The sequence below is a fragment of the Thalassophryne amazonica genome, chromosome 10 (genome assembly GCF_902500255.1).
Source record: "Thalassophryne amazonica chromosome 10, fThaAma1.1, whole genome shotgun sequence".
Lineage (NCBI taxonomy): Eukaryota > Metazoa > Chordata > Actinopteri > Batrachoidiformes > Batrachoididae > Thalassophryne > Thalassophryne amazonica.
Window position 1 is genome coordinate 39,216,707 of NC_047112.1, and position 21,667 is coordinate 39,238,373.

General features: G+C 40.8%; 1 protein-coding gene across 2 annotated transcripts in view; it reads right to left on the minus strand.

Annotated features, from left to right (window-relative positions):
• tmprss9 (transmembrane serine protease 9) overlaps positions 1–21,667 on the minus strand; it is a 42,861-nt gene that overhangs the window by 12,970 nt on the left and 8,224 nt on the right. For both annotated transcript variants that reach the window (XM_034179850.1, XM_034179849.1), the window contains exons 7-14: positions 14,527–14,640; positions 14,257–14,422; positions 9,265–9,539; positions 5,876–6,018; positions 5,094–5,379; positions 4,869–4,982; positions 4,335–4,503; positions 3,973–4,238 (exon numbers count right to left, since the gene is read on the minus strand). In XM_034179850.1, the coding sequence (XP_034035741.1) occupies positions 3,973–4,238; positions 4,335–4,503; positions 4,869–4,982; positions 5,094–5,379; positions 5,876–6,018; positions 9,265–9,539; positions 14,257–14,422; positions 14,527–14,640 (1,533 nt within the window). The remainder of the gene's footprint in view (positions 1–3,972; positions 4,239–4,334; positions 4,504–4,868; positions 4,983–5,093; positions 5,380–5,875; positions 6,019–9,264; positions 9,540–14,256; positions 14,423–14,526; positions 14,641–21,667) is intronic.

The following is a 21,667-nucleotide window of genomic DNA, read 5'->3' on the forward strand; positions in this document are numbered from 1 at the left end:
AATTTTAGAATTGATTTAGATCAGATATACTCATTATCTCACAGGAATATATCACAATTATCTGGGAACTAGTTTTTGCGCAGGAATTCATCAAGCACGTCAGGCGCGTACTAACACAGAATATCCAGAAACTAGACAGCTGTTCGGCCATACAAGAGCGTCCACTTTTAGCTTGCCATAGGCTAAGCTAGTGGCGCTCATGAGGGTATGTGCAGCTACCTACCAGCCTGTGATATCATCATGATAACATCCGCGAAATATTTTGTAAATAAATTCAGAGGTGTTATTGGGCTCAAAAAAACAGTTTTCAATTTTAGAAGTGCTTATTTCTCACTAGCTTTTACATAATATATGAGAAACATGCATGTAAACACACAAAACAAAGCAGTTTTGGCACAAGTTGATAAATAGACAAATGTACAGTGCGGTTTAATATGAATAAAGCAGGACTCCTGGCTGTGAATTTAAATGCAAAACTGTTGTGTAACTTTTGTAAAACTGTATGAGTGATTTTATAACAAACAGATTTCAGTGAAAACTGGTGAAGTGATATCAGATTTGGATCAAAGAAGAGTTGCGTCCATTGTGGTGCCGATCAATGGCTGGATCTTGCCTTTGACTGTTGAGGTTTTATCCTTATTCCTTGAATCATTATCCTGCCGTTGATCTCTGATCCTCATTGCTTTGATCCAGATCCTTGAACTAGTCAACAATCCTGATTACAGGATTAATGGAATCAGGACTTTTCCACACAGGCAAACAGACAGTAATAAAAATATAACATGTTTGGCTACATTCAGAGGTCAAACAATGACTATCAGTATGAGTGATCAGGATGAAGTGGCAGTAATCAGGATCAGAGATCAGTGATTAGTGTCAAAGGTCTACAGTGAGGATCAAAGATCAGGATCAAAGAACAGCAATCAAATCAAATCAATTTTATTTATATAGCGCCAAATCACAACAAACAGTTGCCCCAAGGCGCCTTATATTGTAAGGCAAGGCCATACAATAATTACGGAAAAACCACAATGGTCAAAACGACCCCCTGTGAGCAAGCACTTGGCAACAGTGGGAAGGAAAAACTCCCTTTTAACAGGAAGAAACCTCCAACAGAACCAGGCTCAGGGAGGGGCAGTCTTCTGCTGGGACTGGTTGGGGCTGAGGGAGAGAACCAGGAAAAAGACATGCTGTGGAGGGGAGCAGAGATCAATCACTAATGATTAAATGCAGAGTGGTGCATACAGAGCAAAAAGAGAAAGAAACACTCAGTGCATCATGGGAACCCCCCAGCAGTCTAAGTCTATAGCAGCATAACTAAGGGATGGTTCAGGGTCACCTGATCCAGCCCTAACTATAAGCTTTAGCAAAAAGGAAAGTTTTAAGCCTAATCTTAAAAGTAGAGAGGGTGTCTGTCTCCCTGATCTGAATTGGGAGCTGGTTCCACAGGAGAGGAGCCTGAAAGCTGAAGGCTCTGCCTCCCATTCTACTCTTACAAACCCTAGGAACTACAAGTAAGCCTGCAATCTGAGAGCGAAGCGCTCTATGGGGGTGATATGGTACTATGAGGTCCCTAAGATAAGATGGGACCTGATTATTCAAAACCTTATAAGTAAGAAGAAGAATTTTAAATTCTATTCTAGAATTAACAGGAAGCCAATGAAGAGAGGCCAATATGGGTGAGATATGCTCTCTCCTTCTAGTCCCTGTTAGCACTCTAGGTGCAGCATTTTGAATTAACTGAAGGCTTTTCATGGAACTTTTAGGACAACCTGATAATAATGAATTACAATAGTCCAGCCTAGAGTAAATAAATGCATGAATTAGTTTTTCAGCATCACTCTGAGACAAGACCTTTCTAATTTTAGAGATATTGCGCAAATGCAAAAAAGCAGTCCTACATATTTGTTTAATATGCGCATTGAATGACATATCCTGATCAAAAATGACTCCAAGATTTCTCACAGTATTACTAGAGGTCAGGGTAATGCCATCCAGAGTAAGGATCTGGTTAGACACCATGTTTCTAAGATTTGTGGGGCCAAGTACAATAACTTCAGTTTTATCTGAGTTTAAAAGCAGGAAATTAGAGGTCATCCATGTCTTTATGTCTGTAAGACAATCCTGCAGTTTAGCTAATTGGTGTGTGTCCTCTGGCTTCATGGATAGATAAAGCTGGGTATCATCTGCGTAACAGTGAAAATTTAAGCAATGCCGTCTAATAATACTGCCTAAGGGAAACATGTATAAAGTGAATAAAATTGGTCCTAGCACAGAACCTTGTGGAACTCCATAATTAACCTTAGTCTGTGAAGAAGATTCCCCATTTACATGAACAAATTGTAATCTATTAAATAAATATGATTCAAACCACCGCAGCGCAGTGCCTTTAATACCTATGGCATGCTCTAATCTCTGTAATAAAATTTTATGGTCAACAGTATCAAAAGCAGCACTGAGGTCTAACAGAACAAGCACAGAGATGAGTCCACTGTCTGAGGCCATAAGAAGATCATTTGTAACCTTCACTAATGCTGTTTCTGTACTATGATGAATTCTAAAACCTGACTGAAACTCTTCAAATAGACCATTCCTCTGCAGATGATCAGTTAGCTGTTTTACAGCTACCCTTTCAAGAATTTTTGAGAGAAAAGGAAGATTGGAGATTGGCCTATAATTAGCTAAGATAGCTGGGTCAAGTGATGGCTTTTAAGTAATGGTTTAATTACTGCCACCTTAAAAGCCTGAGGTACATAGCCAACTAATAAAGATAGATTGATCATATTTAAGATCGAAGCATTAAATAATGGTAGGGCTTCCTTGAGCAGCCTGGTAGGAATGGGGTCTAATAGACATGTTGATGGTTTGGAGGAAGTAACTAATGAAAATAACTCAGACAGAACAATCGGAGAGAAAGAGTCTAACCAAATACCAGCATTACCGAAAGCAGCCAAAGATAACGATACGTCTTTGGGATGGTTATGAGTAATTTTTTCTCTAATAGTTAAAATTTTATTAGCAAAGAAAGTCATGAAGTCATTACTAGTTAAAGTTAAAGGAATACTCGGCTCAATAGAGCTCTGACTCTTTGTCAGCCTGGCTACAGTGCTGAAAAGAAACCTGGGGTTGTTCTTATTTTCTTCAAATCAGGATCAAAGATCAGTGATTAGTATCAAAGGCAATCGAGATCAAATATGATTGATCAAAAAGTAGTGTTTAGACCCAGAGGTAATACAATCAAGACTAAAGGTCAGGATCAAAGACGATTGATCAAAATAAAGATTATGATCACAGACCAGCAAACGGAAACTTGATTAGGATACCAAAAGCCAATGATCAGGATTTAGGAATGTTCCATTGTATAATAAAAGAATAACCCTTTCACAATGAAAAAAAAAAAAGGAAAGTGTCCACAGAGACACACCTTGGAGGATGTTTACACTAAAAGTAATTATTTGTAATAATAATCCCTATGTTTAGTTTGTGCAATTAATTATGGCTTTAGAAAATGTTATATTTTTGTTGATTCACTTGAATTCAATCTGAACGTCTGCACGACAATCTTGTTTGTTTCATTTTAATTTTAAAACAATATTGTTTACTGAAGTGTATTCTTAGATTAACTATTAATCTTAAATATAATTTTTTTTAAATTAGAAATTGCTGTTTTACATTTCTCATTATTGTACTTTTTATTGTGATCAAAGCCTGTTTTTATTTTATGTTATGTTACTATATTTCTCAATATTTACTTTCTTTTTATCAATTGTTTTTATTGTTTTAAATCTTGTTTGTTGTTTTCAATGCCTCTTTAAAGCACTTTGAATAACTTTGTGTCGAATTGTGCTATATAAATAAATTTGCCTTAATGTCACTGTGGTGGTGTACTGAGACAAATATCACCCCAAAAAAATTGTGTCAGTGTCTAAATACTTATGGCCTTGTTTCATATTAGTGTGAGGATAACCTCACCTCCTTCCCTCATGGATCCCCAACCCGCAATATAGCATTCTGCAGTCTTCAGGAAGCGGTGCGCTGGTGAGGGGAGGCAGACGGACTGGATGGTGTAGGACATTGGTGCTGGCACAGCCAGCTTCAGAAGAGCAACGTCATGATCCATGTTTGTGCCGTTGAACTCTGGGTGGATGATGACCTGCTGGATGGGGATGACCAGAGCTCCTACCCCAGAGCGCAGCACAGAACCCAAACTCACAGTCCAGCCAGCGGGGTTTGGGTCACTTTGCATATGAATAAGAACAAAAGTCTGACTTTTTATATTGTAAAGCAAAATATTTTCTTGAGGAGGTATTTAGGAAAAATCCAACAAATGATACCTTTTGAAGCAGTGTCCTGCAGTGAGCAGCCATCTGTTGTGGATGAGTGTGGCACCACATCGGTGAAGTCTTTGGTACTGAAGGCTGCCAATCCAAGGCCACTCCCCCCTACGAGCTGTTACTCCACCTACAATCCGATGGGATCCCAAAGCAGGACGAACGCCGCATTCTGATGCAAAAACAGGGCTCAGAAATGTTTCACGGAAGTCACACGTGACTCCTGCCCAAATGGACACTGGGACGGGGACTTATACAACAACATATACAATTGCACTTTGTACTTGATTTTGTTTTGCATGTTCGATGACTCTTTGCTGCACTTTGTTTATTTGATCTCTGTTAAAGTTAGAAGCCGTGGGTCACCCCTCTGAGTCTGGTCTGCTTGAAATTCCTCAAAAAATGCCAGAGGGAGTTTTTCCATACCCCTGTGGGGGGGGGGCTTGGTGAGGTTAGATCTTACCCATGTGCAGCACCATAGGGCTACTTATGTTGTGATTTGGCACTATATAAATAAATTGAAATGAATTGACTTACCACAGTTTCTTTCATCAGACCGATTGGGGCAGTCTGTGACTCCATCACACTCTGGATTGACCTTATTGATGCAGGAAATGGCACTACATTGGAAGTTTCCACTGCAGTTGGACACTGGGATATGACAGGGAGCATCATGGGTATTAGACTCTAAATTACCTTGTACATATGACTTTATCACCCCCTTTCTTTAGATGGACAAACTGGTGATGATTTGGACATTACCAGGCAGTAGTAGTGAAAATGACTCATTGGTAGCTGTGGTCTCAGATACATCCACGTTAGTAAAGGTCCTTCCTGGCACGGTAACTGGCTCAGTGGGGATATACTGGACATGATTTTGGACCAAACTGGGATCTGCGTGGCTTAGAATCCAGTTGCGGAGACTGGTTACCCGAGAATAGACTCCAGGTTTGTTGAGTTGGGCACAGCCGACACCCCAACTCACCACCCCTGCTAGAAAGTACCTCCCAGGGGCCCCTTCGCATACAAGGGGCCCTCCAGAGTCACCCTATAAAATTCGGGGGGGGGTAGAATTCCAGAGTGTGTTAATTAGAAATGACACATTTTCATAGTATAATTTTTGTACTGCAGGTGAACTATGTGAAATAAATGCTGTTGTTTATGTCTTGGACTGTGGACACATTTCCTCTTATTGCCTATCCTGTTATGTTGAGATATAATTAAAAACAAGAGCCTGGAGGGTCATCAGGATGCAAAATATTGTTAAGAAGCAAATGTGTTGTTCATGAAAATTCAGTAAGGTATATCTTATATATTATATTACAATTCTAAGGTGGAACTATGCTAGTATACTAAGGTATATCTACATATCTAAAAAGGAAGAATAAAATAGAGTAGAAAAGAGTACAGTAGAGCCACTTAGGTGCCTGGTCTTGAGAACCAGGGATGGTTATTGGGATGTTATTGCAGCTACTATATACACTGTAGCGTTTAAAGCCACTCTTTGTCACAAAATTCCTGTCAAATGTCAGCTGAACACTGACCTGACAGGAGTCCACTTTCCCCTGCAGGAATCCAGCACACATCATGTTGTGTGTCACAGCACCTCTGTACACAGATGACTTATTGCACACTTTGGAGTCGATGATTTTCACCACAGCCTTCTGCAGGATGGGAGGCACGTCAGCTGAAGGACAGCATACCACACGTCAATAACATACAATTCACAGATGACCTCCAAAGTTTTCTCATAAAATTCTTTGTTTAAAAACTGAATAAGAGATTGAAGAAAATTTGATTCATGAAATGTACACAGACTGAGACAATCATTCATTTCCTCAATAATTTGGTGCCGCTTATCCAGGTCTGGGTCACGGTAGCAGCAGACCAAGATCTCATCCCGCATTCCCCATCTTCAACAAAGTCCACAAACTCACACACACTCATCTTCAACCGCTTGCTCCAATTAAGGGTCACGGGGGGCTGGAGCCTGTCCCAGCAGTCATACGGCATGAGACAGGGCTCACCCTGGACAGGATGCCAATCTGTCAAGTCCACAAACTCTTCCTGGGGAATCCTGAGGGGTTTCCAAGGCAGCTGGGAATATAATCCCTCCATTGTGTCCTGGGTCTTCCCCAGGGCCTCCTCTCAGTTGGACATGTCTGTAAGACCTCCCAAGGGAGACAACCAGGAGGCATTCTCACCAGCAGCACATCGGTTGGCTCACTTTGGTGTGAAAAAGCAGGCCCTCCCAGAAATTCAAACTTGTCACCCTGTCTCTGAGTGCAAGTACCCAAAATTCATGACCATAAGTGAAGCGAGGAGCGTACATTAACCGGCAAATAAAGTCTCATCTTCTGGCTCAGGCCTTTCTTCACCACAACAGTTTGGTACAGCGTCCACAGAACATCAGACAGATCCCCAATCCGTCTATCAATCTCACACTTACACTTACCCCCACTCATGAACTAGACTCAGAGATACTTGAAGTTAGGTCAATAACCTCCCCTGATCCTGATATACTCCCTGACTGCACCAAGAAGTCCTGTCTATGAAAATCAGGAATAAATTTGGTGACAAGGGGCAGCCCTGTTGGAGTCCAACACTCACCACAAATAGGTCTGAATGTGATGCCAAGAATACAGACACAACTCCCACTTTGTCATATAGAGACCAGATTGTGCATCGCAGTGGTCCCAGTACTCCATACCTTTGGAACACGCCCTGAGGGACCCGGTCATAGGCCAATTCTAAATCCACAAAACCCATGCAGACTAGTTGGGCAAGCAAAGTCACCTCTAATAAAACTGAAATGATCACCAACATGCAATTTCTTATGAATTAGGGTTCCTATTAAATTGGCTGTGCTTTCTGGACAACCTATTATTTGCATAATTTATGTAATGTGATGGGTCACCATGGTGGATTAGTGGTTTGCATTGTTGCCTCACAGCAAAAAGGTCCTAGGATCGCTTCCTCTCTGGGCCTTTCTGCATTAAGTTTGCATGTTCTTCCCATGTTTGCCTGGGTTCCCTCCAGGCTTCTTCCCAATCCACCTAACCATGCAGGTTAGGTGGATTGGTATCCTTAAATTGACCATAGGTGAGTGGGCGGCTGTGAATGGGTTTGTTTGTCTATATGTGGCCCTGCGATATAATGGTGTCCTGTCCAGGGTGTACCGCGCTTCTCGCCCTATGTCTCCTGGGATAAGCTCCAGCCCCCATCACCCTTAACTGCAGCAAGTGGGTATAGAAAATTAATGACTGCAATGTGATGAAAAATAATAATAATACATTTTTTAATTCTTCAGTCGCCACACAAACAATTAAGGGCACATTGGAGATGTGTGCAGTGTTATTATAAGGCATTAGTGTTGGGTATCAAATAATATTTGTGCTGGAAAACATTGTTCAAGTATGTCAAAAATATTGAGTTATAATATGAAATCATGTGTAAGATTTTCAACTTCTTGCACTGCAGTGAGACTCAGAATAGTACCATCCCAGCTCACCAATCAGCTTCAACAGCCCTACAACACAGTTAGGGGCCTTGATGTGTTACAAAAATATGGGCAAATAGGGCACCCCCACACTAAGTTGACAAGAGACATAGCTATTAGGGAACAGTCTGCGGTAATCAAGATAGACACCACCCAAAACACTGCCCAAACTCTTTTGGTCTTTTGTGCCACCAAAAGGATCCCAGATTGTGGTCTTTCCCATGTGTCAGTAGGGCTTTCCTATGCCACCCTTTGACTGTATTCGCAATTTCTGTATGGCTGTTCCATGCATGCTGCCCTTGTTTCAGTCGGCGTTGCCGCAGCAGATCTGAGGTGGATCTGCATGTTGATTTGGCACAAGTTTTACACCAACATGCATACGTATATTGTTCAATAATACAGTAAGACTAGCTGTGCATTACTTAGGTAAGGTCAAGTTTGGGAGATGCCACACATCGCCACATCCACCACACTACAGAACTGCCCTATGTACTGGATGGGAACCACCCAGACAGACAACCAGTCCATTCCCACCCCTCAAAAGTAACCATCTATCTATTACAGCCAGGTGAAACATGGGCATCCTCTTGACTTTTCCAGCTGCTGGGGTCACCCACACTAAGCCACCTGTGCAATGGATCATGCACAGTGAAAAGTACCACATGGCCAAAATATTGGAGCTGACATTCCCTCAGAATGCAAGTGATACTTCTCATCTGAGTCTCCTGAGGTAACGTTCATTTTGACACATCCAGTCTTCATCTTAAGTCACTCTTTGTGTCAAAGACTTACAACTTTACAGTAAGACAGGAACCACCAGGACCTTAAAGACCTGGACCATCATTTTGTAGCAAAGGTAGCAGTGTTGCCAAACATCTTTGTCCAGCAACCTCATGCCTCCATGAGCCTTTGCAGGGTGTCTCTTAAAACGTCAAGGACCCTGGATATGAGTGTCACTCCCAATGTAAGTGAATGTCTCTACAAATTCAACATTTTCATTGCATACAGATACACCTCTGAAGGCTGAGTCCAAGAAGTCACTGAAACCTGGATCTTAGTCTTGATCCAGGACAATCAGAAGCTCAGACACTTCAATTCCTCACTCAGACTCTCAAGTGCTTCAATAAGTAGAATCATCTACTGAGTCCACAAAGATCATAGAATTATCCATAAAGTTAAGGTCAGTAATCCTACATAACCCTCCCCAACACCCAGTCCATGCAAGCATTGAACAGTGACAACTTGTTGGAGATCCTGTGTCCTATGGCAGCCTGCGCAACTAAGTTAAAAGCCATACTGTACATTACTGATGTCAAAACATTATGAAATATACGGTAATCCGCACAAATACAACAAACTCTCTTTGATCTCAATTTAACTTAAAAATTGAACACTTGCTGCTGTGTGGATCTCTGGTCCTGCACACGTACTCACTGAGGTGCTGTTGCAGAGCGCCCCACCCTGACACCACACAGCTCTGACCCGGTGAAAAGACATGAGCTGGAGACGGCAGGCAGACAGGCTGGATATAAGGGCTGAAGGTGAGAGGCGTCTCCAGCTCCAGCACAGTCACATCAGAGTCAGTGGTCAGAGGGTTGTAGTCTGGAGACACCACCAGTGACTTGATGTGAATTGTTTTGGACTCCGGCTCCTCGCCGCTCACCATGCTGGCTCCTACCAGGGCTGTCCACTCACTGGGGTCATTGTGGCTAAAAGCAGATGTGACAAAAACAGTTTGTCTCAGAAAGACTTGATCAATTTAGAAATTATGAGGTAATATTTAGACTTTCAAATTCAAATTTATTAATTTATATAGCGCCAATTCAAGATGAAATCTTCTCAAGGCGCGTCACACAACATGAAAAAACAATTAAAAATTAAAAACACAATAAAAAGATGACCATAAAAGAATACAAGAATAAAAACACATCATAACACTAATGATAAAACAGGGAAAACAAATGAGTCTTTAAACGTGACTTAAAGTCTCCACAGTATCCGACTGCCGAATGTGTGCCGGGAGATCGTTCCACAGAGCTGGGGCACAGTAGGAGAAAGCTCTGTGACCGGCAGACTTTTATTCACCCTGGGAACACATAGAAGTCCTGCACCCTGAGAACGCAGGGCCCGAGCTGGTACATAGGGGCTTACCAGGTCAGCCAGATAGGGAGGTGCAAGTCCATGAACAATTTTATAAACTAATAACACGACTTTAAAATCCGATCTTGCAGCAACTGGAAGCCAGTGCAGGGACACTAAAACGGGCGTAATGTGGTCAAACTTTCTGCTTTGTGTCAAAAGTCTAGCAGCAGCATTTTGAACCAGTTGAAGACCCCTAATCCTGGACTGTGCTAAGCCAGAAAATAGAGCATTACAATAGTCCAATCTAGAAGAGACAAATGCATAAATCAAAGTCTCAGCATCAGCCATAGACAGGATGGGACGAATCTTCACTATATTTCGTAAATGGAAGAAAGCAGTCCTCGTAATGTCTCTAATGTGGAGAGCAAAGGACAACGTAGGATCAAAAATTACTCCAAGGTTCCTCACTTTATCCGTATGATGTATAACACACGAACCTAAGCTAAGTGCTAGCTGATCAAATTGATGCCGATACCTCACTGGACCAAGAACCATAACTTCAGTCTTATCAGAATTTAAAAGTAGGAAGTTACTAGACATCCAACGTCTTACTGATGCAAGGCAATCTTCCAAAGATTTTATGTGAATGAGATTACCAGCAGTTATTGGCATGTACAATTGAGTGTTATCAGCACAGCAATGAAAGGGAATCCCAAAGCGCCGCAGTATATTCCCAAGGGGTGCTACATAAAGGGAAAAAAGCAGGGGGCCTAAAACGGATCCCTGTGGAACCCCAAACTTCATGTCCCTACAATCAGAGGAGGTGCCATTACACAATACACAGTAAGAACGACTGGACAGGTATGGCATCAACCATGCAAGAGCAGTTCCAGTAATCCCAAAGTGATTCTCCAGCCTATTGAGTAAAATATGATGATCCACAGTATCAAACGCAGCACTAAGATCGAGCAGCACCAAGACTCTAGTGGTATCTGAGTCCATTGCTCGCAAAAGGTCATTCACTACTTTAGTAAGTGCTGTCTCTGCGGAGTGATATTTTCTAAAAGCAGACTGCAGTGGCTCAAAAAGATTATTCTCAGTGAGGTAGTCCACGAGCTGTCGCGAAACCACTTTTTCCAGGATTTTAGAACAAAATGATAGATTTGATATCGGTCTATAATTTTTCAATACACTAGGGTCGAGATTGGATTTCTTAAGTAATGGTTTAATCACTGCAGGCTTGAAACATTTAGGAACAGATCCAGAAGTTAATGAGAGATTTATAATTTCCAGCACAGTTGGCTCGAGAATGGGCCAACTGTGCTGGAACAGACATGCAGTGATTAACTGACTATCAAATGACAACTAGTTGATAATCGATGAATCATTTTGAGTCATTTTTACCCAAGGACAAAACATGGCCAACGGGTATTATGAAGACTTTGCGTCCATCCGTCTGTCTAACAGGAAATAAAAGGGTTGAGTTCTTCCTCTAAAAACTGTTGAGGTCTAACGTCTAAAGTTCTAAAAACATTCTGGACTCACACACCATTCCAACTCATGATAGAAACTTTGCATAATTTGCATAAAAAGCTGCCTATTTTATAAACACTACCCAATCCACAGCCCTTGGATCCCCACGGTCAACACGCTAATTTGACATTTAATGGACACAACAACTAAAATCAATTAATTCACCGATTATGAAAATAATTGTTAGTTACAACCTTAATAATTGTATCAATTGGCATGAAGACAACAACAGCAAATGAAATCTGTCATTGACCCCAGTGACCTTCACCTTCTCCTCAGTGATTGACATCTGGTTGACCTAAATCCATTAATTAACAATCAATCAGTGTAGATATACGATGCACATCACCAGGTGCAAGGCTCCTGCAGTGGACATGAAACAATAAAAAAGCCTGCACACTTTGTTACTTTCTTTAATGTGACAAAGTTTCTATCCCACTGGATCTTCCTCTGGTCATCTGATCCAGTGAGATCGAAACGTTGTCACATTAAAGGAAGTAACAAAGGAATAGGTGTGTAAGCTTTTTTATTGTTTCATTTGCAAATTTATTAAAGATAAAAATCTAAGAAATCACGTGTACATAAGTATTCACACCCTTTGCTCAATACTTTGTTGATGCACCTTTGGCAGCAATTACAGCCTCAAATCTTCTTGAATATGATGCCACAAGATTGGTGCACCTATCTTTGGACAGTTTTGCCCATTCCTCTTTGGAAGGAGGGACCATCAAGGAGGGGGAAGTGATGGTCTAGTGGTTAAGCATTGGGCTTGAGACCAGAGGATGCTTGATTCAAATCCCAGCTGACCGGAAAATTACTAAGGGCTGTTGGACAAGGTCCTTAATCCCCTAGTTGCTCCCGGTGTGTAGTGAGCACCTTGTATGACAGCACCCTGACATTGGACTGAATGTGAGACATTTTTGTAAAGCGCTTTGAGCGTCTGATGCATATGGAAAAGCGCTATATAAATGCAGTCCATTTACCATTTATCAAGCTCCATCAGGTTAGATGGGGAGCGTTGGTGCACAGCCATTCAGATTCAGGTCTGGGCTCTGGCTGGGCCACTCAAGGACATTCACAGAGTTGTCCTGAAGTTACTCCTTTGATATCTTATCTGTGTCCTTAGGGTCATTGTCCTGCTGAAAGATAAACCGTCGCCCCAGTCTGAGGTCAAGAGCACTCTGGAGCAGGTTTTCATCCAGGATGTCTCTGTACATTTCTGCAGGCTGCCATGTGCCTTTACCTAAGGAGTGGCTTCCGTCAGACCACTCTACCATACAGGCCTGATTGGTGGATTGCTGCAGAGACGGTTGTCCTTCTGGAAGGTTCTCCCCTCTCCACAGAGGAATGCTGGAGCTCTGACAGAGTAGCCATCGGGTTCTTGGTCACCTCCCTGACTAAGGCCCTTCTGCCCTGATCGCTCAGTTAAGATGGGCAGCCAGCTCTAGGAAGACTCCTGGTGGATCCGAACTTCTTCCATTTAGAGATGATGGAAGCCACTGTGCTTATTGGGACCTTCAAAGCAGCAGAAATGTTTCTGTACACTTCCCCAGATTTGTGCCTCGGGACAATCCTGTCTCATAGGTCTACAGACAATTCCTTTGCCTTTGTACTTGGTTTGTGCTCTGACATGCACTGTCAACGGTTTGACCTTATAAGTAGACAGGTGTGTGCCTTTCCAAATCATGATCAATCAACTGAATTTACCACAGGTGCACTCCAATTAAGCTGTAGCATCATCTCAAGGATGATCAGTGGAAACAGGATGCACCTGTGCTCAATTTTGAGCTTCATGGCAAAGTCTGTGAATACATATGTACATGTGATTTCTTAGTTTTTATGTTTAATAAATTTGCAAAAACCTCAAACAAAACTTTTTTCACATTGTCATTATGGGGTATTGTGTGTAGAACTTTGAAAAAAAAAATCATCCTTTTTGGAATAAGGCTGTGACATAACAAAATTTGGAAAAAGTGAATCACTGAACAATTTCTGGATGCACTATATCAAGACATGCAGGGTGATGCATGGGGGTGGGGGGGTGGGGGTTATGCTTTGGGTTAGGGTTAAGGTCAGGGGTAGGGTTAGAACTAATGAAAAAACTTGTTACACTTGTTATTCATTACACAGTGTAATGAAAATGTGACAAATTTCGTGATGGTATGACACACACACACACACACACACACACACACACACACACACACACACACACACACACACACACACACACACACACACACACACACACACACACACACACACACACAAAAGCATGAGACTGGGCTGCCCTGTAATGTTTATCAGGTTCGATGTAAATTGGAGTGAAAAATGTCCGTTTTGACATTTGCCCCCAATGACCTTAATCCCAATGATTGATGCTTTGCAGATTTGATGACATCTGAGTAATTCCACATCCCACTTACATATGTGCCACATTTGTTGAATTTTGGAGTGAAAAATCATAATTTTGATATTTAGATCCCATTGTCCCTGACGTTTGCCATACGAAACCCTTTTAATGGCAATACTATAGTTGACTGTACCCACATGTCAAATTTGGTGGAAATCTGGCAAAAGACCTGGATGGAATATGAGGTCAAACAGACAGACTCTAAAAAATTTAGACCTTTGACCCCAGTGACCTTGTCATTTGCCAAAACAAACCCCTCATGGATATCTGTGAGGTCAACCATGCACACAGCAAGTTTAGTGTAAACTGGAGCAGGCACCTCAGAGGAGAAATGGAACACGCAGACAGACACACCTTTCAAATTATAGTTTGATAACTTAGTCTTAACTGCCGCTTACCTCTCAAAGCAGTGGGCTGCGCTGACCAGCCAACGCTCGCTGATGATAGAGGCCCCGCAGATGTGATGGTCATGGAGCCTCAGACTGACCTGCCAGGGCAGTTCCCCGTGTCGAGCATCCTCACCACCCACAATGCGCCTCCCCAAGGCAGGACGAGTGCCGCATTCTGCCAGTCGAGCATCGTGGGGAAGATGTTTCATACATGTCTGTTATCAGTAACGGAAGGAAACAGTCCAACTCTGGACCTGCAGTGTTTGAGAGGCCACTCACCGCAGCGAGCTTCATCAGAGCCATCTGCACAGTCGGGGATGAAGTCACACTCTGGATTTAATTTGGTGACACATTCCCCGTCATCACAAATGAAGGTGTCGTCACGACACCTAGCTGTGGGGGGTGGAAGAAGAGTTACAGAGGAGTTGTTGTCAGTTCAGCTGCTTGCGTTATTGTTCGGGGTCACAAAATTATTAGTATTATTTTTTTTTTGACAGAAAAATCTCCAAATCTGCAGGAGTAATTTGCATTAAGTGAATGAATAGATATAGATAACTGAGGCCACCTCATCAACAATAACTGAAAAACAAGAAACGCTAATATGCATATGTCACGGACATGAATGAGCGAGGCTCGTCAGCATCTCACCACAGCTACGTTTACATGGACACTTTATTTCTGATCTGATTGAATTCTATCCGATTGGTGGATCAGATTGTCCTGTTTATATGAACGTGCCCTAAAGTGATCCACTTGCTGTGCGTGTTTAAATGCACCGTGATTACAATCCAATTCAGTCAGTAGAGTAAATGTCATTTAGGTCCTTCAGACTTTATTTTGAGTAAATGCTTCAGCAGAGCATTAGCATAGCAAAAACCTTTCAGCTTGTTCCCCCCAGACCCCTCGCCTTTTTAAGCATTTTTCTTTATTTGCCTCTCACATGCCTGGAAAAGCTCCTCAAGTCAGGAGATGGAAACATGATAAGGGATAAGAATGGTGACAAAGGTCAATTTCAGTTTGTAACAGGGGTCAAAAGTTAAAGTTGTTCCATTAATTTTGCTCCAACTGTATTTGTGCTGAATTTGATGCTTGTATCACCATTTGAAGGATTGTTTCAGTTATCTGCTGCACGAATAAGCTAACAGAGAACCAGTTATTGTCTGTTACCTTAAAAATATTTGCACTCTTAAAGACATGGCAACCCGAATTAAAGGAGAAATGATGCTTTTAACAACCTGGACCTCATTTCTGACATAAAATACGGTCATTTACTCACCAATATAAGTTTGGTGTGATTAGAAGTCCATAGTTCAAATGATGTGTTCAGTTAAAATCAAACATTCTTCTATTTCTACTAAAGTGGATTAGAACTTTTTCATCCCATCCTGTCTATGGCTGATGCTGAGACCCTGATCCATGCGTTCATCTCTTCTAGATTGGACTACTGCAATGTTCTATTTTCTGGTTTACCGCAGTCTAGCATTAGGGCTCTGCAATTGGTTCAAAATGCTGCAGCCAGACTTTTGACATGAAGCAGAAAGTTCAACCACATTACATCCATTTTGGCGTCTCTTCACTGGCTTCCTGTCCCAGTGAGACCAGATTTTAAGGTTCTGCTACTAACCTATAAAATTATTCATGGACTGGCACCTCTCTACCTAGCTGACCTAATTAAACCTTACGTACCGGCCCGGGCCTTACGTTCTCAGGGTGCAGGACTACTTTGTGTCCCTAAGGTGAATAAGAAGTCTGCGGGTCACAGAGCTTTCTCTTATCGTGCACCTGTCCTGTGGAATGATCTCCCTGTGTCAATAAAACAATCAGATTCTGTGGAGACTTTCAAGTCCAGACTTAAGACACACTTATTTTCCCTTTCATATGGCTAGCATACTGGTGCAGTTTTGTTTTACGCTTTTTACTCTTTTAATTCATGTTATTAGTAATTGAAGTGGGCCACGGCCTCAACTTCACCTAAATTATTTATTTTGACTACTCAACTATTAGCATTGCTCATTAATAATAGTCAGGATTTAATTGGTATTACGATTTTTGACAAAGAATTCAAAATTAGCCAGTTTGCTGATGATACAGCCATCTTCCTCAAAGATAAATGTATGGTTGAAAAAGCTTTAAACATAATTAATATTTTTTCTAATGCATCAGGGCTAACCCTTAATACTAAAAAGTGTGAATTGCTTCCTTTACATACATGCACAGATTCTTCTATTGCTTCAATTAGAGTTGAATCTGAAGTTAAATACCTTGGACTAACAATGTCCAAAAACATACTCAGAAGAGAGGACACCAATATCTCTATAAAAATATCAGATATGAAAAGAAACTTTAGCTGCTGGTTATCCAGAGACCTAACCATTTTTGGCAGAGTGATTCTTTCCAAAGCAGATGGCATTTCAAATTTGATCTACCCTTGTCATTCACTTTATATTTCTCCCAACAATATTAAAAAAAGCCAACTCTATTATTTTTCAATTTCTGTGGAAGAATAAAACACATTACATCAAAAGATCACAGCTTATTAAAGAGTATAAAGAAGGTGGTATCAGAGCTCCAGATTTTGAAACAATGGTTGGGAAGGTTAAAAGGATTAAAACCTTTTTGGCCCAGTCTGATTCTATGTGGTTCCACATACCTAGATCACTGTTCAATAAAGTTGGAGGATTTGATTTTCTTTTAAAATGTGATTTTGATATCAGTAAGATTCCTTTGAAACTTTCAAAATTTCATAAACAGATTCTTTACTTTTGGAAAATGATATTTACGCATAATTTTTCACCTCATGGAGCAACCTTATGTTATAACAGAGTTATTAACATCAATAGAAAATCACTTTTTAAGAAGGACTGGTATGAGAGAGACATTTGGTTTCCTACCGATATAATGGATGGGGATGGTGAATTTTTGAATTATAGTGTCTTTTCATCTAAATATAAGTTAAAATGTTCTCAATATGAATATAATAAAATCTGCAAGGCTATCCCCCTGCCTTTGATTAGATTGATACAAAATATTAAGAATTCTAATGCTCATTTACCTCAGTTAATCATAGATGAAATGTACATAAACAAGCAGAAATGTGATAACAGATTTGTTAGTGTAGCCTTTAAAGTAGAGCTGTTCCATAACTTCAACAGAGCCTTGTTCAGAACAACTGATGAAGTGTCCTTGTCAGTTATGGAAAAGGCTCACACAAATTATGTGAAGTGGCCTGTTTCACCTAAGGTAAAAGAAACTCACTTTAAAATAATAAATAAAATCTATCCAGTTGCTGATTTCCTTAAAAGATTTGGGTTTGAAGTAGAGCCTTGTGCCTTCTGTAATGTAGCTGAGGAAACCTTAGAACATATGTTTTATTTATGCCCTGCATCCAGGAAGTTTTGGCTGGATATCAATGAGTGGTTATCTGTGAAAATAACTGATATGTTACCGTTTGTCATCTCTCACATTCTTTTTTATATGGACAACCTAAAGTCTTCTATTTCTGATGTGGTATACATATTGTCAAACTCATGGGTAAATATTATATTCACTGTTGTAAATGGAGAAACAATAAGTCCTCCTTTGTAGGTTTTGTTAATGACTTTAAATTATTTTTCTTGTCTCTCCAAAAAGTGAAATCTAAGCTGGCGTGTAAAATCCACAAGGTTTGTTTGTTTTTATTTTTGTCTGTTTTTGTTTGAGTATTTGTCTCCTCTACGAGATGTTGTAATTCAATTTCTTCTTAATTAATAATAATACTAAAAAAAGATTTATTGGCCCTTCCTGTTTGACTGTGAGCTTGCCACTGAGTTCCCATGAGATTCCATGGGATCTCATCTGTCAATCCAGGAAGTGTTTGACATTTGAACATTTCCTGTTTTACTGTGGACTTGAATTTTGGCACTTCCTGTTTAGGACGCCCTGTACCATGAGTGAGCTTCGCCCCGCTGCATGACGCTTCGCTCTTATTATTTTGTACAACCCCAATTCCAATGAAGTTGGGATGGTGTGAAAAATGTAAATAAAAACAGAATACAATGATTTGCAAATCCTCTTCTACCTATATTCAATTAAATACACCATAAAAACAATATATTTAATGTTCAAACTGATAAACTTTATTGTTTTTGTGCAAATATTTGCTCATTTTGAAATGGATGCCTGCAACATGTTTCAAAAGAGCTGGGACAGTGGCACCTTTAACTACCTTTCCTTCTAACATACCTCAATAAGCGTTTGGGAACTGAGGACACTAATTTATTTATTTATTTATTGTTTATTTGATGAGGACAATGCACATTAATGAACACTTTGTATATTTTCATGCCTTAGTGAAAATATGCCAGATTTAGCTAAAAGCTACTTTCCATCTGTAGTCCTCAGACACACAACAACAAACAATTACAATAAATAAATTAAAACAAAACATGAGATTATGTACAATACATCTCACCTGTGTTGACAGGTTTGATTGCTTTTGAGCCATTTTTTAAGGTCATTTTTAAAAGCACTCAGGGTGGGACTGTCTCGTATCCTTGTTGGAAGGCTATTCCAGTTTGTACAACCCTTCACAGAGATGGTGTTTTGTCCTGTGGCAGTTCATCTGAGGGGCACCTCACAGTCCCCTCTAGAAGCAGACCGAGTCCTGAGGTTAGGATCTCTGTCTAATAAATTCCTCCAGAGGAGGTGGGACTAGGCCATGGAGAGTTTTGCAGATGAGACAAGCACGCTTAAACATTATATTGTTTAACATAAACATTATAAACATTATATTATTGTTAAACATTATAATTGTTGAAGCTTTGTAGGTGGAATTCTTTCCCATTCTTACTTGATGTGTGACTTCAGTTGTTCAACAGTCTGGGGTCTCTGTTGTTGTATTTTGCACTTCGTAATGTGTAATGGAGGCCAGCAGGTGTCGCTGTGCAGATGTAGTTAGTAAACCTCACTCCCAACAGCTCAAAAGGATTCTGTGGTCACAAGGCCAGAGCCCTGGGTTTTAGCCTTCTGGTTTTAGCCTTCTGGTTAGAGAGTCCGGCTCCCATGCCAAGGATTGTGAGTTTGCGTCCCGAGGGGAGTGAATGGGCGGAGTCATAACAACACAACGCAGAGTGCACCCGCTACAATACACCACATTTTCAATGGGCGACAGGTCTGGACTGCAGGTAGGCCAGTTTAGTATCCGCACTCTATTACTACAAAGCCACTCTGTTGTAACAGGTGCAGAATGTGGCTTGGCATTGTCTTGCTGAAATAAGCAGGGACTATCCCTGAAAAAGACGCTTGGATGGCAACATGTGTTGCTCCAAACCTGGATGTACCTTTCAGCATTGATGGTGCCATCACAGATGTGTAAGTTGCCCGTGCCATGGGCACTAACACACCCCCATACCAACACAAATGGTGGCTTTTGAACTTTGTGCTGGATGGTCTTTTTCCTCTTTTGTCCAGAGGACATGACGTCCATGATTTCCAAAAACTATTTGAAATGTGGACTCATCCGACCACAGCACACTTTTCCACTTTGCGTCTGTCCATTTCAAATTCTGGATGTTGTTGATGTATGGCTTTTGCTTTGCAAGGTAGAGTTTGAACTTGCACTTGTAGATGTAGCGACGAACGGTGTTAACTGACAATGGTTTTCTGAAGTGTTCCTGAGCCCACGCGGTGAGATCCTTTACACAATGATGTTGATTTTTAATGCAGTGCCGCCTGAGGGATCAAAGGTCACGGGCATTCAGTGTTGGCTTTCGGCCTTGCCCCTTACGTGTAGAAAGTTCTCCAGAATCTATGAATTTTGTGATTATATTACGGACTGTAGATGATGGAATCCCTAAATTCCTTGTAATTGAACATTGAGAAACATTGTTCTTAAATGTTTGGACTATTTTTTCATGCAGTTGTTCACAAAGTGGTGATCCTCGCCCCATCTTTGCTTGTGAACGGGTGAGACTTTTGGGGATGCTCCTTTTATACCCAATCATGAGTGTCCTCAGTTTCCAAGCACTTATTGAGTGTTGTTAGAAGGAAAGGTGATGTAACACAGTGGTAAACATACCACTGTCACAGCTTTTATGAAATGTGTTGCAGGCATCCATTTCAAAATAAGCAAATATTTGCACAAAAACAATAAAATTTATCAGTTTGAACATTAAATATCTTTGTGGTGTATTCAGTTGAATATAGGTTGAAGAGGATTTGCAAATCATTGTATTCTGTTTTTATTTACATTTTACACAATGCCCCAACTTCACTGGAATTGGGGTTGTAAGTCTCCAAATTAAAAGAGCATATAACAAGAACAAATTGATACCAAGTGGTTAATGCATTTGCTTCCACAACAAAAGGATCCTGGATTAAGACCATGTCCATTCTCCATGTACTGAGCAGTTGTGTCAGGAAGGGCATCCGACATTAAACTTTCCCCAAAGCAACATGCAGATTCGTATCAGATCTGCTGCTACTGTGGCAACCTCGAGCAAAAGCTGAAAGGACAAACTGATCAATCAATAATTCACTTTGATACCCCAGATCAATAGGAAAAAGCAGGTTTGTTTTGCTTATAAATATACCTGTCTGTCACCTGCCGGCCATACAGCAGGAAAGAAACTTATCATCACATGCATGATGGAAATTAGGAGCAGCTGTGGATGTCATTAAATGTAGCTTGAAATCAGCACGTTCGTCAATTTCTTTTATTTCCAAAGCTGAGGTTTGGTGGCCAGTAACACAACCACTGTGTATTCATAGTGACAATATCGATGAATGTGTAGGATTAAAATTGTATTTCTTAAAAATTAGTATTGTGATACCATTAAAAGTCAACAACTGGACAGAAGAAATAACGACTTCTTGCAAAAGAATTGTCAATGATTTATAAAATATGCAAATAGGAAACAGGTAACAGAATTTATACTTCAGAATAATTTGTGTCTTTAAGGTTAAAACTTTCACAAAAGATTAGTTTCTACATAATTAGTGTGAAAAGTGATGCAATTATGTATCATGATATGTACCAATCTTGACAGGTGCATCGTGATATAATCGTATGATGGAGCTAGTGTACCTTTTCACCCTGTTTACCTCCAAAATGTGAATCAGCTGCAAATTATAAATCATCCGCAAACGGTTTATTGCAAAATTTCTGTGTAGGGTCTCAGTTGTCCAGGTGGTTTCCATAGTAGAGAAGCTTGAGTCTTCAACTGGACTGGGTTGCTTGACACAAGGACGTTTCTCCTCAAATCGCAGAAGCTTCCTCTGCCCTTCCCTCTGTTCAACACAGAGCCCTACAGGTGCCCACAACTGCAGAGGGAAGGGCTAAAGAACAACAACGTGTCCGGAAAGCCCTCACAGTATGTGGGTACCCACGATGGTCCCTGGACAAAGTGCAGAAGTCCCAGAGTTCAAAGAGACCAGATAGACA